Source organism: Ursus arctos, unplaced genomic scaffold, assembly GCF_023065955.2.
Source record: "Ursus arctos isolate Adak ecotype North America unplaced genomic scaffold, UrsArc2.0 scaffold_5, whole genome shotgun sequence".
Classification (NCBI taxonomy): Eukaryota; Metazoa; Chordata; class Mammalia; order Carnivora; family Ursidae; genus Ursus; species Ursus arctos.
The window spans coordinates 3,463,122-3,479,409 of NW_026623067.1; the positions used below are offsets into that span (position 1 = coordinate 3,463,122).

The 16,288-nt window shown below is 37.1% G+C and overlaps 1 protein-coding gene across 1 annotated transcript in view; it reads left to right on the forward strand.

Moving 5' to 3' along the window:
• The first annotated feature begins 1,441 nt into the window (after positions 1-1,441).
• GCSAML (germinal center associated signaling and motility like) overlaps positions 1,442-16,288 on the forward strand; it is a 51,548-nt gene continuing 36,701 nt past the window's right edge. Inside the window, exons 1-2 of the mRNA XM_057307194.1 lie at positions 1,442-1,584; positions 15,028-15,087. Coding sequence (XP_057163177.1) covers positions 1,556-1,584; positions 15,028-15,087 — 89 coding nt within the window. The 5' untranslated portion in view covers positions 1,442-1,555. The remainder of the gene's footprint in view (positions 1,585-15,027; positions 15,088-16,288) is intronic.

Below are 16,288 nucleotides of genomic sequence, written 5' to 3' on the forward strand. Positions count from 1 at the left end.
GTTTGTAGTAATCTTTCATCCGATGGCACAGGGATTGCTGGCCATTCCTGGCAATTTAGTGTCTGAAACCCAACAGGGACCTACTTAACTGAGCATTTGTGCGTTAATGACTTTTTCCATGAGTAATCAGAACAAAAGCTGATTGCAGTGCTTCTCAAATTTCAGCAGGCAACAGGAGGATTCTACTCACAGAGTTTATGATTCAGCAGGTATGTGTGAGTTAGGACCTGAGAATTTGTATTTCTAGTAAGTTCAGGTGAAGCTGGTGTTGCCAGTCTGGGACCATGCTCTGAGGGCTGCTGACCTAGTGTCTAGCTACTCAAAGGAAGAGCAAGAGCTTGTTAGAAAGGCAGAATGTTTATTCTAGTTTGACAGAGTCAGAATTAGTATTTTAACAGAGCCCTCTGAGGATTGGTAAGATGTGAAAGTTTGGGATGCAGGGTTTTAGTACATAGGTTCTCGAACATGAGTTAGGTAAAACATAAACCCAGCATGGGTTTGTGACACTCCTGCTTCAAATACTTTTTTCCCATGCTATGATTGAAACATAAAATAGTAATACAAATTTTAGAAATGACTGCAAAGCATTTGAGACCCCTGAGAACTGCCAACGGATAGCTCTAACAAACTTCCTCACACTTGATACCTTCATTTGGTTTAAAAACAGAACAAAACAAAACATTGGGTTAGATGAACATATAATTTCCAACTTCGATTTCATGTTGGATAAAAACGAGAAGTTTTAATCTGTTCTGCACCCCATTGGGTGAGAAACAATATGAATAAACTATTTCATTCCCCCAACAGCAACAGATCAGGGTCAGCAGTCAGCTAATTGCCTGCATGAAATTATCACTGAGGCCAGCTTGTACTCTGTGGCTCTGGTGGGTAGTGTAGGGGAGGAAGTGGGGGAACAGATGGTGGAGATGGGTCTGTCAGGCCCTGTCTCCTTCCCCATTGCATGCTAGCCTTGGAACAACAACAGGAAGAACAATTACTCCTTGACCTAGTTTATGTAACATCAATACTCTTCTATTTTCATATTCTTTTTCTCTTTCTTTCCCATTTTATTATTATTATTTTTTGAAGTATCAGAGCTTTTAGGAGAGACATTTACATTTGATTCAATTTTTATAACCTGAGGAGCAAACAGGTTTTATTTCTAACTTTTTTTTTTCCTTACAAGAGGCTTTCTTTTTGTGTGTGTGGAAGAGAATGGAATATTGGTATTCTGGAGATCTAAGCTTTCTGAAGAATTGGAAAGTCCCTACCTCTTCTGATTCTCCAATCCTGGAGTTCCCTTGAAAGCAAAGTGGACCCGGAGTCTTAGATTTATTCTCTCAGCCTGATTTTTTTTTTTTTACCCACGTGCCTTTCTTCTCCCCTCCCCTTCAGAATGTTTCCTGCCTTCTCTACCATGCCTGTCCCTTGGCAGCTCATGGTTGGTAGGAGTACAAGCCAGTGGTCAGATGCAAAGTCCTGCCTCATATTGTGCCCATCACTGCCGAAAGTGGAGTGAAACTCAGGAGCTGAAAAGCAGAGTCACAGTGAAAGAATGGGGAATTACCTCCTGAGAGAATTCAGGTAAGACTGAAGCTGGGCAGGGCCCTTCGTTGGAAGAACAGGGAGCAGGAGCCTGGGTGTATGCATTTGGAACAGTGAGACAGTGGTGCTTTAAGAGGTTTGGACCTGAAGACAGCATTCTTTCAGAACACAGAGTGACCCCTCGCCACCTCAGTTTACTCACTCTTTTTGCCTTACTTTGGAACTATGGTAGGTGGCCAGATTTAGAAAAAAAATAACAGGTTGCCAAGTCAGATTTGAATTTCAAATAAACAAACTCTTTTTTTGTTGTTGTTGTTGTTTTAGTGTAAATATGCCTTATGCAATATTTGGAGCATTATTGCATGGGTCATAGTTATGCTAAACAAATTGTTGATTATCTGAAACTCAAATTTAACTGTGCGTTCTGCATTTTATCCAGAAACCCTAGTCTGTAGTCACTTGGATCTTTCCATACATTTCTATCTTCATCTGAGTATACGGTTTAACTTCCCGTTCATCAACTTCATGGGGTCTGCATGAGAATAAACAGATTCTTGAAAATTATGGATGCAAAATAATGTACTCAAATGCTTTTAAGTACTGATTTTTAGCCTTCCTCATCTTTGAATGGTTTTCTTTTTTTTAAGATTTTATATATTTATTTGACACAGAGAGAGAGTGCACAAGCAGGAGGAGTGGCAGGTGGCGGGTGAGGGAGAAACAGGTTCCCTCCTGAGCAGGGAGCCCAACGTGGGACTTGATCCCAGGGGGATCATGACCTGAGCCAAAGGCAGACACTTAACCGACTGAGCCACCCATGTGCCCCTCGAATGCTTTTGAAGTTGTAGAATAGATATGGAAAACAGACAGTATTCTTCTTACAGCTTGCTTAATCTTAAAGGATTGTCTTTATAGCACACCACTCTCCCATCCACTCACCCTAACTCCTTCCAGTCTTATTATATTATATAATGACTAGATTTTTTAAAAAATTAAGATATAATTGACATATAACATTATATAAGTTTAAAGTGTACAACTCGTTGGTTTGATACATGTATATATTGCAATATGATTACTACCATAGTATTAGCCAACACCTCTATACATCACATAAATTATCACTTCTTTTTGTGATTGGAATAATTAAGATCTAGTTACTTAGAAAGTTTTAAATTTACAATACCATGTTGCTGATTATAATAACTATTTGTGCATTAGATCTTCAGGACTTATTTATCTATGAGTTGCAAGTTTGTACTCTTAAACAGTATCTCCCTAAAGCCTCCACCTCCAGCCCTGATAACCACTATTCTACCCTCTGTTCCTAAGAGTTAGCTTTTTAAAATTCCACATAGAAGTGATATTTGTCTTTCTCTGTCTGACTTTTTCACTTAGCATAATGCCCTCAAGTTCATGCCATGCCATGCCATGCCATGCCATGTTGTCACAAATGGAAGGATTTCTTTTTTTCTCATGGCTGAATAATATATATGGACTACCCATATATCCATATATCCATCCATCATATCTATCTATCTATCTATCTATCTATCTATCTATCTATCTATCTATCATCTATCAATCTATCTAATCTATCATCTATCTATCATCATTATCATCATCTATCATTTATCTATCATCTATCTGCCACATCTTCTTTATTCATTCATCCATTGGCAGATGCTTAGATTGTTTCCATATCTTGGCTATTGTGAATAATTTTTCAGTAAACATGGTACTGGTATCTTTTTGATACCCTGTATGCATTTCCTTTGGCTCTATATCCAGAACTGGGATTGCTGGATCTTATGGTAGTCCCATTTTTAATTTAAAAAATTGTTTTCCATAGTGGCTAGATCAATTTCTATTTCTACCAATAGTATAAAACGGTTCCCTTTTCTTTACATCCTTGCCAACACTTGATACCTCTTCTCTTCTTGATGGTAGCCATCTGACAGGGATGAGGTGATAACTTGTTGTGGTTTTGATGTGCATTTCCCTGATGATTAGTGATGTTGAGCACCTTTTAATGTACCCTTTGACCATTCATTTGTGTTCTTTAACACAACTAGATGGATCTGCCCGTGGCAAAACTCTAATCACATTACTCCCGTGTTTCAGAGAACATCCATTTCCCACTACTTGACATGTAAAGTGTAGACCATCTATTTTGGAATTTAAGGTCTTACATATTCTGTTTTAATAACTCCCTTCTTCTTGTTCTCTTTTCACTTTGGGCATTGCCTCCACCACCTGTCTTGGCTATGAGCCTCTGATCAACTGTTTTCTGTTTAGTAGAGAATCTCTCAAGGATAATTGTTGCCTTGAATATATCTTTGCAGTCCCTATGTCTCCCTAGAACTTAGAACAAAACAGGGATTTAAAGAAAGTAAAATTAATTTGGTTAAATATACTTTTCTGCCCTTTCTGCCATAAATATATCACATGGACCTTATACCCTTGTCAATCTGACCACTGGGTCATCTTTTGACTTCAAGCTTGGCTATCAAAACTCTTACTTCAAAGTACATTTTCAACCATCTTTACTTGTCAAAATATTAATTCTGCAATGCCCTGGCCAAATGTGACATCTTCCTGATCTTTGCCAGGAATTATTCTTTCACATTTTTATGACTTATAAATGGTTTATATGCATTTATGACACTAACCATATTCTACCTAGTGTCATTATTACACATGTACAAGTCTTAGATTATGGATCCTTTGATTACAGTGACAGTGCCTTTAAAACTTGGGCATCCCTGAAACTTGTGCTTATGCTCTACAGAAAGGTTTTCTATAAATGAATTTTGGCTATTCTGAAAAAGCATGTGTATTTCTAACTTGAGGGAAGCAGAGGACAAAATGATCTGCTTCAGAATATGGAGACTTAGAGGAACTTTCCACATTTAATTATCTCCCTTTCTGAATTGGTTGTTAAATTTTCTGATATACATCTGTTACCATATTCTGATAGAGACAGCGGTCTTTGGAAACAGCCATGGACTTTTACTTTATAAATATTAAAGCAGCGAGAGAATGCTTCTTCAATTCAACCATGTTGTAGTGAAGCCATTTAGACTCAGAGAGGTGGAAATGTTTTGGTTTGCTCACATTTGAAGTACAAAGACTCCTTCTCATTCTGCTCTTCAGCCATTACTCTCTGCTTAGGGTCCTAGGCCTGACTTTCTGGAGAAGTCCATTTGCTGGGTTTCGGTTCTGTTTGTTTTTTAAGTTTTTATTTAAATTCCAGTTAGTTAACATACAGTGTGATATCAGTTTCAGTTCTATTTTAAAATCCATACAGACACAAAGAGGATAGAGGAGGACATTGACTCCAAGGGTCTCACTGTGGGTATCTGTGAATGAGACCTCTGCAGTCCCACATTCCTACACACTTCCCGGCAGCCAGATTCAGTGGCACTCAAGGAATTCACAGGGCTGAACACAGTAGCAACTTGCACTGATAATAACAAGTGATGATCATTTCAGGTTTCTTTCTGCCCACATAGTGTTAATAATCTCACAGGGTTATCTCATTATTTTTCCATAACTACTATATGACGTGGTTGTTGTTATTACCCTCATGTACTATGATTGTGAAATCAATCAATAAGCAAGTAAGTGAATAAATAAATAAATAAATAAATGTGAATTGCATAGTTGGATATGTTTACTGGTGATGGAGGTATTTTATTCTCAGTAAGTAAAATATGGGTAGTTTCTGTCTAGAGCACTCCTTTCATTGGTGAACCATATTATTATTATTATTATTTTTATTATTATTAATTATTTGTTTGGTCTGTAGTAATTTTTTTATATTACTGAACAATTTTATTTGTCAGTTATATCTTAATAAAGTAGGGTGAAAATAATGTGTCTTCTGAGGAAAGTCCACAAACCACCTATGGAGTATCCTTCTTCTCCAATATCAACCCTGAATTTGATCAAGTATCTAGATATAACCACAACTTACAAGAATATTTGAAACAATTGGAAATTTTAATTTGAAATGTATTTCAAACAATAGCATACAGATACAACCAGCAAAATCCAGAACATTTCTTTAACAGATAAATTCCAAGGGAGGTAAACAAGAGGGGAAAAAAATCCTAGAGGTTAAAAGGATTTTAGACAGCTATTAATTAATTGGAATATATGGATATTATTTGGGTTCCTTTTTTAAAATTTTCATTTTAATTTCCGTTAGTTAACATACAGTATTAGATTAGTTTCAGGTGCACAATATAGTAATTCAACATTGCCATACATCACCCTGTGCTCATAACAAGTGCCCTCCTTAATCCTCATCACCTATTCAACCCATCCCCTCCCCCATCTCCCCTCTGGTAGTCATCAGTTTGTTCTCTGTCATTAACACTGTTTCTTGATTTGTCTTTCTTATTTTTTCCCCTTTGCTCATTTGTTTTGTTTCTTAAATTCCACATATGAGTGAAATCATATGATATTTGTTTTTCTTGGATTGACTTATTTTTCTTGGCATTATACTCTTTAGCTCCATTCATGTTATTGCAAACGGCAAGACTTCATTCTTTTTTATGGCTGAGTAATATTCCACTGTACATATACACTGCATCTTCTTTATCCATTCATCAGTTGATGAATACTTGGGCTGCTTCCATAGTTTGATTATTGTAGATAATGCTGCAATAAACATAGGGGTGCATTTATCCCTTTAAATTAGTGTTCTTGTATTCTCTCAGCAAATTATTGGTGAACTTTGGGAAGCAGGTTAGCAGCATTGCTTGGAGCTCATACAATTAGATAAAAGGGAAACAGTTTCCAATAAAAGTTCGCCTGGGAAATCTCAGCCTGCTTTTCCTATAGTACTGAATACATTCCTTGGTTTCTCTGATTCTATATTCCCATGCCCAAAGTAAGGATATGAATATTGCCAGATCCTAGATTTTGTGAAGATAAAATGAAACAATGCTTTTATGTTAGCAAGAACATGGTAGGATTACTCAGTATTAGCTGATATTTAACTACTTACAGTGCTCTGAAGTTGGCCTTGTTTTCAGGTTCTTAAGCTATATATTTTGTTTCAATGAACCACTCCCAGGAATTAGGTAGTTCTCAAGAAACCTCATTCAATGCACTGTAGATATGATTGAGAACAAGATGGAAAGATTCCACCTCATGGAACTTATTCTAGTAGGATGAAGGGATTGCAAACAGTTATATAAATCATGTAATTCAGTTGGTCATAAGTACTATGGCTGAAATCCAGGAAAAGGAAGGGTGTGATGCTATGGAGACCTGACTTCTGAGGAAAGACCTGCATAATTAAGAATGAGCAGGTTAGGCAAAGATCTGTAGAATTAGCTTCTAGACAAAAGACCATATGTAAAGACCCCGAGAAGGGTCTGAGCATGTGTGTAGTGAGACAAAAATGACAGGAGTACATGAGGTTAATGAAATGAGTTGGTTCACTAGTTGGCCACTCCACATCCCACAGATGGTTATCTTGAGTTTTTTTCCCCCTCTAAGTTTTATTGAGGTATAATTGGCAGACAAAAAATTTGCTCGTAGTTAAAGTGTACATTTTGTTGAGTTTGGACATATGTGAACTCTTGTGATAGCATCACCACAATCAAGGTACTAAACACATCCCTTACTTTCAATTTCCTTGTGTTCTTGTGTGTGTGTGTGTGTGTGTGTGTGTGTGAAGAACACTTAACATGAAATCTATCCTTTTAACATATTTTGAAGTGCACAGTATTCTAAATTATAGGCACTATGTTGTACAACAGATCTTGGGAAACTATTCATGCAACATAACAAACTTGGTATATATTAGGCAAAAGCTCCCTGGCCCCTGGCAGCTGCCACTCCATTTTCCACTTCTAAGAGTTTGACTATATTCAATTCCACACATAAGTGAGGTAATTCAGTATTTGTTCTTCTGTTACTGGATTATCTCATTTAAGCACAATATCCTTAAGGTTCATTCACGTAGTTGCAAATGGTAGTATTTCCTTCTTTTTTAATGGCTGATGAACATTTCACTGTATGTATATGTCACATTTTCTTTATCCAGTTATCTACGGAGAGACATTTGGGTTGTTTCCATATCTTGGCTATTAGTAAATAATCCTACAATGAACATGGGTGTGCAGATAGGTCTTTAAGATCTTGATTTTGATTCTTTTGATACACTGCACTTAATCACTATGCTGTAGCTTAAGCTTAAGAGAGATGACATAGCTAAGAGAAGATGAAAACTTGTCAAGGTCTTTGCTATTAAATGATGAAGTTATAGTGTAATTTCTGTCTTCCTTTTTTTTCAGGGTTTATGGGATGATGATTTAATATAATATGTAAACTACTGTAAAGTGAGTATGAAGGTAAAATTTCCGATGTCAGGTCATGTGTCATTTCCACTATACTGCCATAGTCTCTTTTACAGATAGGGGAGAAGTTAATGTGTGAATGCCCATCACCCATAAAAAAATATGTAATTGAGACAAGCAAAAATTTAAAACTTCTTTGAAAGATGTAGTGAGATTAAAGGGAAAGCCACGGGGCACCTGGATGGCTCAGTCAGGTAAGTGTCCAAGGCTTGGTTTCTTTGGCTCAGGTCCTGATCTCAGGGTCCTGAAATTGAGCCTTGGATTGGGCTTTGTGCTCAGCACAGATTCTACTTGGGATCCTTTCTCTCTTCCTCTTTCTCTGCACTTTGTCATGCTTTGTCTCTTTCTCTCTCTCTCAAATAAATAAAATATTTGAAGGGCAAGAAAAAAAAGGAAGTTAATGTATTTTAGGTAGAAGCACAAAGAATGTGCTATAGAAATGAGAGGAAAGAATGAATGCAATTCTGATTTGGAATGGCCAGAAGGAAGGTCACACTTGAGGAATGGCTGCATGGTTTGTGCTGCAAATGTTTAACAAGCTAATAAAAGTCAGAAAAGACTTTTCCTAACTGAAGGGACAAGGTGTGAAAATGTATGAGTTTGAAGTATCTGGTGGTTCAGGAATGACAATAGCTGTCAATAACAAGCATATTGTTCAAGAATAGAGCCAACGGGTAAAGAGGTTCGAAATGAGGTTAGGCATTTGATGATGCAGTCTTCAAAGGCCCATAGGAACTGGTGATTCAATGGATATTTGTGAATTGGAGAAAGATGTAATGTGGCTCATATTTTAGGGAGAAATGTCTGTCCTCTGTGCATTAGATGGAATGGCAGACAAAAATGGACAAGCTAAGAAATTTAAAATATACCAAGCAATAGATGGTAAAGAGCTGAAATTTGGCAGGAACAACCAAAATTAAAAAAAAAAAAAGGTTCAGTAAAAGTAACATCATTTCCAATGATTTGTCCTGACGTTTGTCAGTCATTTAGATCACAGATGTGGTGTAAGAGAAGGCTAAGAATATGTCCCCAAATGAAATTTAAAGTTACTCCTGGTATCTCCCAGAGAGCTCTCCATCATTAGAGAATCTTGGAATATACTGTATGCATATGGAGGGAGAGCAGGGATGGATTTTATGTGAGGAGATACTGAGTTGGGAAATTCCCAATTTCCTCCCTGGCTGTCAGATCCTCAACAAGTGTACCAGATGGAAGAAACAGAACGGATAAGAAATAGACACTCACTCTATATCATGAGTCACTTTCACTTTCTATGATAAAGTGTTTCACTGTCTCCAGAGCCAACCATTACCCAGTTCCCCTGTGGGGTCAGCCATGCAACAAAAGAGCCACAGGACATATACCAAAGTCTCTCCAGATTTTATTCTCAGTCATTCTCGTCCAATGGAATTAATGGGGAAGGGAAACAACGTTTGTGAAGCTATTGAAGGGTGCCAAGCATGTTGGCCTTACTCTTCCTAATGATATTATAAAGGAGACATTGTTATTCTAATTTTTGTAAGTTTTGAAATTAAGGTTAAAGGATTGTAGTTTCACAGTAAGAAAAGGTATGTTAAATCATTAGACATGAACCAAACAAGACTCCAAAACCCACTGGTCTTCTCTACTTACTTGAGAGAGGTCTTCTATAGGACTCTTTTCCATGTTAAGTGAGCCCATGCTGTGTCCAGGACCTTCTATGGTTCTCAAAGGGGATTAAGGGGATGAAATGAAGCATTCTAACTGTTGCTCATCTATGGAGTTCAACATTAAATGAATAATGGGGAGTGTTCCGTCTTCTAGAAACCTATAGCTGGTACACACATTACATGCAGAATGCAGGAATTATTCTTTCAATATATCCATTGATGGATTTCAGGATGCACTACCCCAAAATATGGCAACTTGTCATACCGAATATCTTTTTTTATAATAATTTTTATTATGTTATGTTAGTCACCATACAGTACATCCTTAGTTTTTGATGTAATGTTCCATGATTCATTGTTTGCATATAACACCCAGTGCACCATGCAAATTGATCTTTGTGATAGATCATATCAACAAGAAAAGAGTCAAGAACCATATGATCCTCTCACTTGCAGAAAAAGCATTTGACAAAATACAGCATCCTTTCCTAATTAAAACACTTCAGAGTGTAGGGATAGAGGGTACATTCCTCAATTTCATAAAAACCATCTATGAAAAGCCTACAGCGAATATCATTCTCAATGGGGAAAAGCTGAAAGCCTTTCCCTTAAGATCAGGAACACGACAAGGATGCCCACTCTAGCCATTATTATTCAACATAGTACTAGAAGTCCTTGCAACAGCAATCAGACAACAAAAAGGGATAAAAGGTATCCGAATCGGTAAAGAAGAAGTCAAACTGTCTCTCTTCGCAGATGACATGATACTCTATTTGGAAAACCCAAAAGACTCTACCCCTCAAACTACTAGAAGTTATAGAGCAATTCAGTAATGTGGCGGGATACAAAATCAATGCTCAGAAATCAGTCATACTGAATGTCTTACACTGAAGGAGTCTGAGAAAATGGCAGAAGCAGAAAGGTCACTCTGATATCCCTAACCCCTCACCCTTCTTCCTTGGAAGCAGGAGCTAAATCTCTCACATAAAGGGTTTTCTTCCTGTACCAGAAGGAGAGGAGACATCCTCATCACCAGAGACAGGGAATTTAGGGTTGAGAAAGCTGTAAAAACAAACCTTGTTAATTCACCATTTACTATCTCTAGTGCAAATCCCTCCGCCTTGCCAATTCTTCACAAATGTATTGTTTGTCTAAAAGGTATGAAAGCTTCTGGCTCTGGTCACTTCTTTGGGTCTTCATTCTCTTGTGAAGGCTCCTATATTTTCTTCCACTGTTATATGACAAAGCTATTTCTCTAAATTTTCTCTGACTTTCTTATTTAGATCTTTATTCCCCACTGAATATAGCATGAAGTAGGGGTTTTGCTTTTTTTTCCCTCTCCAAATAGTGAGTCAGATTTTTCAACTTCATCTATTAAAACATTCACTCTTTCCCCATTGAATTATGGTTACTTTTTTATTACATATCAAATATCTACATATAGATAGATATGTTTCTTTGTACTCAATATCTTTATATTGACCTGTTTTTTGTTTGCCTTTACTAGCAGCATACTGTTTTTATTATTATGACTTTGTAGCATCATTTGGTATCTGGTGTGTTGTCATCCTCTATGACGTCATAGAGGCTTAGCACAGGAGATCTAAACCATGGCAGATTTTTTTTTTTAAAGTAAGATGGGTTTCAATAGAGAGAATTATGTGCTTACAAAATCGTTGGAATGGCTGAAGGTGTGGGTTTGAGGCTGGACTCTTGTAAAGATACCCTCACCCGACAGAATTGACCCAAGGAGCTACTGCTGCCCAGGAGGCTTTTTGAGTGATTCCACATTCAAGAATTTACCACCAGCAATGTCTGCAAGGTTGGAGAATGGACACCAGAATGTAGATGCAGAAAACTTCCCACCTCTGAGCCTGATTGTCAGAGGAAGATCCACAAAAGGCCTCTGGGCACTTTGGATAGCACCTAATTTGCAGCCTGAATACTGGCTCTGAGTCAGAGAAAGGTAGCTAGCTATCGCTTTGCTTTCCTCTTTGACCAGAAAGAATGTGGAATGGACGTTAACATTTCCTGTTAACAGTTTCCAGGACATGCCTTCTTCGTTCTTTGTTTCAAGACTGATTTAGCTCTTTGTGGACTTTCTCTTCCCACATTTACTTAACACTGAATTTGTTGGTTTTATCAAAAGGACAAGCTTGGATTTTGATTGGGATGACACTGACTATGCAGATCAATTTGAGGGAAAAATGTTATGTTTATGCAAACACATTATTCAATAAAAACAATTATTTATATGGCATTTACTCAAGTCTCCCCTCATGCTAAAATGTAGAGTGATAATTTTTGTCTTTCTTGCATTGTTAGGTTGATTTCTAAAAGCCACTTACAACAGTCAGTTTATGGAGTGTTTTATTTTCTAGCCTGCTATTGTGAAATGCTACTAAATTTTGTAAGATTATTGTATATCTACCAGCCTTGCTGACCTCATTTCTTTTAATGCTTTATAAGTTTACTGAGCTTTCTACATAGTTAACATATCATCTATAAAGTTAAAGATTTTCTCTCCTTTTTCATCTTACAACTAATACCTTTTTTCTTGTTTTATGTCATTATTATGTTTAAAACTCTCAATATTCTTGGATGTCCTTGTCTTGTAAATGATCTTAGATTTTTTTTCTGAATTGTTCATTAAGTTCGCTGTATGTTTTTGGTATATTGACCTTATCACAGTAAGGAATATCATCTTATAACAAGGTTTATTGTTTAATTTTGATTGTTAATGGGACTAGATATCATCAAATGCATTTTTCTGAAACTATTACGATAAACTTGTAATTTTTCTCTTAGACCCCTAAGGTGGTAAATCATAGCAATAGGGTTTTTTGTTGATGACTTATCCTTTAATTTCTGGGATAAAACCCACTCAATTGTCATGTGTGTGTTGTTTTTACTGAACTTTTAGAATTAGTTAATTCCTATTTTATTGAGGATTATTGTATCTATTTTCGTGAGTAAATTGGACCTACAATTATTTTCTCCCATTATTTAATTTTGGAATGAAGAGTCTTCTAATCTCATTAAATGGATTTGACATCATTTTCTGTTTTTCCATTTCTGGAACATCTTATATAAGAGGATATATTTGTCACATGAAGTTTGGTAAAGCTTATATGGAAACGTTGGCTAGACTATTTTGAGGTATGGATGATGCTCAAGAGACAATTTTTGCATTTTGTTTTTCTCAGATATTCAAGTCATCACGTTTATTATATAACTGTTCATGTTACTTGCTTTGTATCTCCGTAGTACTTACTCTGAAATTTGTTTTGATGTTAGTTTCGTTCCCCTTTTCTTTTTACTTAAATGATCCTGCCAGATTTTTGCCCATCTTGCCAATATTACTCTTTTCTAATATTTGGTTCTCACATTCATTTCTGCTCATAACTTTCCTTGAAAGTTATACCCAAGCAGATACCTTGAAATATCTACTTACTTTGTCATTTTCAATCCTTTGTGTTTTCTTGTGAAAACAACTCATTTTCTTCACATTTCCCTTTTCCATATCCTAGAAATTGTCTTCTGTGACTTTCACTATCATTAGTGTTTTAGGAATTTTCTTTATATCCCCTTCTTTAAGATAAGGATTACTTATATTAATGTCTAGACATATGTACATTTTTAGGTATTTCATTGTTGATTTTCAATTTTATTGCTTGGTAAAGAAATAGAATGTAAACTGTTGATTTTTTGGTATTTAGATTTCCTTTGTGGAGTTATGATGTCTTAAATTAATTCCAAATATTTGAGAAGTTAAAAAAAATGAATTGAAAACAAACAAACAGAAAATCAGGAAAAATCACCCATGATCTCAACACTTTGACCAAGATACATTTTTTTTAAAGATTTTATTTATTTATGTGACAGAGAGACAGCCAGCGAGAGAGGGAACACAGCAGGGGAGAGGGAGAGGAAGAAGCAGGGTCTCAGCTGAGGAGCCCGATGTGGGACTTGATCCCAGAACTCCAGGATCACGCCCTGAGCCAAAGGCAGATGCTTAATGACTGCGCTACCCAGGCGCCCCTGACCAAGATACATTTTTAAGATTCACTTAATGTCTATTGTCTTAACGATAGAGTATAAGATGATATATTAATTCAGTCAACAAATCTTTGTGTATCACTTATGGCCTGACATTATCTGAATTCTGCTTGATGAAAAAATTACTTCATGTACAGCAGAATTTAGTGTCCATTTATGTTCAGTAGTAATGGCATGGGATTCCCATTATGTTTCTGCTAATGTTAAGGATTTTATGTTCCTGTTTTTAACTTTAAAATGCAAACATCCATGAGAAGGGAAAGTCAGTGAATCAATAACCTCAAGGAGAAATATTTTAGCAGAATCTTTTTTCATTGATCAGTTTAGAAAAATGGAGTATTGAGGAAATTGGACTCTAGAGAAACACAAGAGAACACGTGGAACACTGAAATTAACTTTTGCCTGATTTGCAATCTATGCTATGAAGTAATCATTACATCCCAATTTAATCATTTGTGAATATTATCCAGAAATCGCTACATCAGAACACATCTCCAAAAAGGGCCCTTCTTTCTCAAATTTGATTTACTTGGTATTCAACAAATTCTATTCTTTGCTTACTGGCCCCATATGTTAATATCTAACCATATTCTTGAACTTTTAAACATCAACACTGGGGAAATGTCTCCTTCAAATATTGACAGTGAGCAAGAGCGAGGCTCATAGTCTGGGATATTTTGCATGCAGCCCTATGTAGAAGTGGGAGAATAGACAAGTGTTGGGGATGTGATAATAAAAGAAAAAGACCATTCAAAGAAATACTGTTTGGATAACCAGTATAGTGACAAATTTGATTAACTCAATCACGGGTTTGGGTCTGTATCTCACTCTTGTGTAACCATGAAAGTCACTGATTTCTCTAGCCTCAATTCCATCACTCAGTGCTTGCTTGCTTCTTATAAGGAAGATGATAATTGTTGGGAAAACACCAAGAGTAACATGCACAACAAACTTCTCTGAATGTAGGTGTGGATCATAGTGTCCTATATGTGCAGGGATGGCCAAACAGCAGGGTTTGGAGAATCTTGCTCTGGCTCAGAGGGCCAAAGTTAATGGTGCAAGTATTTCACCGGGATGGATGCACGGGAGCTGATGGTCTCCTCTGGGCTCACTGGAGAAGCCACACCTTCCTTTTGTTAAGATCTTTCTCTATTCTTGGTCCCTCCCACCTCTTCTGGAGAGGTCGGACTATAGATATTCCAACCCAGTGTATGCCTGGGCTCTGTGGTGAATTCCTGACCTGTTTCTGTATTTGTGACTGCCTGCCAGTTCTAAAGGACAGAGAGGCTTGTCAAAAAGGAAAAACAGGCTTTGTCTTATTGGTAAGGAAAGAAAGAAAAGGGGATGAAAACTTTCGAGGGAAAATAAGAGTCTCTTTTCTATGTGTTTCCATCTAGTTGCCTGAGAAACAATCAAAAGAAGCTCAAGAAGGTAAACCACGATGTGGAAAGAAAACGGTAAGCGCACAGTGTATCGGAGCATTTTTCTTTGAGATGTACCTGTCTCACTAGGGACTGAGACTCTGTCTCATAAGAGCTAACATCTTACTTTAGACCTCATAGAGCTACAATCAAAGAATTCTTTGGTGATTGCCTCCAGGACTTGGTAGAAGGTTAGTTGGAGGCTGTAAACAAAAGAAATGGGGTATTAGTGCACATATTTCATTTTTTCATGATTATATAAAGCACATGTACAAACATAGAGCTGAAACAAAGGATGCTAATTTTAGTTTGGTTATTTCCACCTCCAACTTATTCCTCACACTTAGAATAGTCTTTGGAAAATTTAAGTCTCATCATGCCTTTCTCTTGAGAGCCTTAAATTGTTCTCTGTTGCTTCCAGAATAAAATCCAAACTCTTCACTGGGGACTACAATCCTATAAGGACTCACCCCTGCATACCTCTCTGATTTCATTCCCAACCCTCCACCCTCAGCCATCATCTTCCAGGAATTCTGCTGTTATTTCATGTTCTTTAAGCCACCAAGCTCAGCCTGAACTCAGTGCCCTAGTGCACAAGGCTCTTTTAGCACTCATGGTTTTTATTTTCCATGCTTGTGCCTCATAGCATCTCTTCCTGGAAATTCTGGCTTTCACACTCTCCTCCAGAAAACATCCCAGACTACACAACGTGGGAACATTGCTTCCACACTGCATGGATTTTCTGCACTGCCCACTCTGCCTTTCTATCACCTAGTAACGTTATATTAGTTTAGCTTTTTGTAATCCATCTTCCTTTATAGACCATGTGGTCTTTGAGGCTCTGACAACTGCTTGACTTGCCTATCTGTTGCTCAACCTTTATGATACACTCAATGGAAAAAAGGAAAAAAAAAGAGTGGAAAAACAACAGCTATCTGGACACTGATTATCTTACCCCAGCTTTGATAAACCCTGCCTTGTTTGCTGACTGTGGGGTTTCCATATCTTTGCACTCAACCTCTTTCCTAATCATATTATCTCAAGATCTGGGTTTTTATCTGAGATGGCTCCTTCCTCTCTAAGTGTGAAAGGGTGAGGGATTGAAGGGAAGGCCCATATTTATTGCTGATATGAAATGATGTTTGCAGGAATCAGCCACTACCTGAGTATTTCACTTACGTCGGCACAAAGGAAAAGGTAGACAGTGGGGTGGCTATGCCATCATTGTAACTAACTC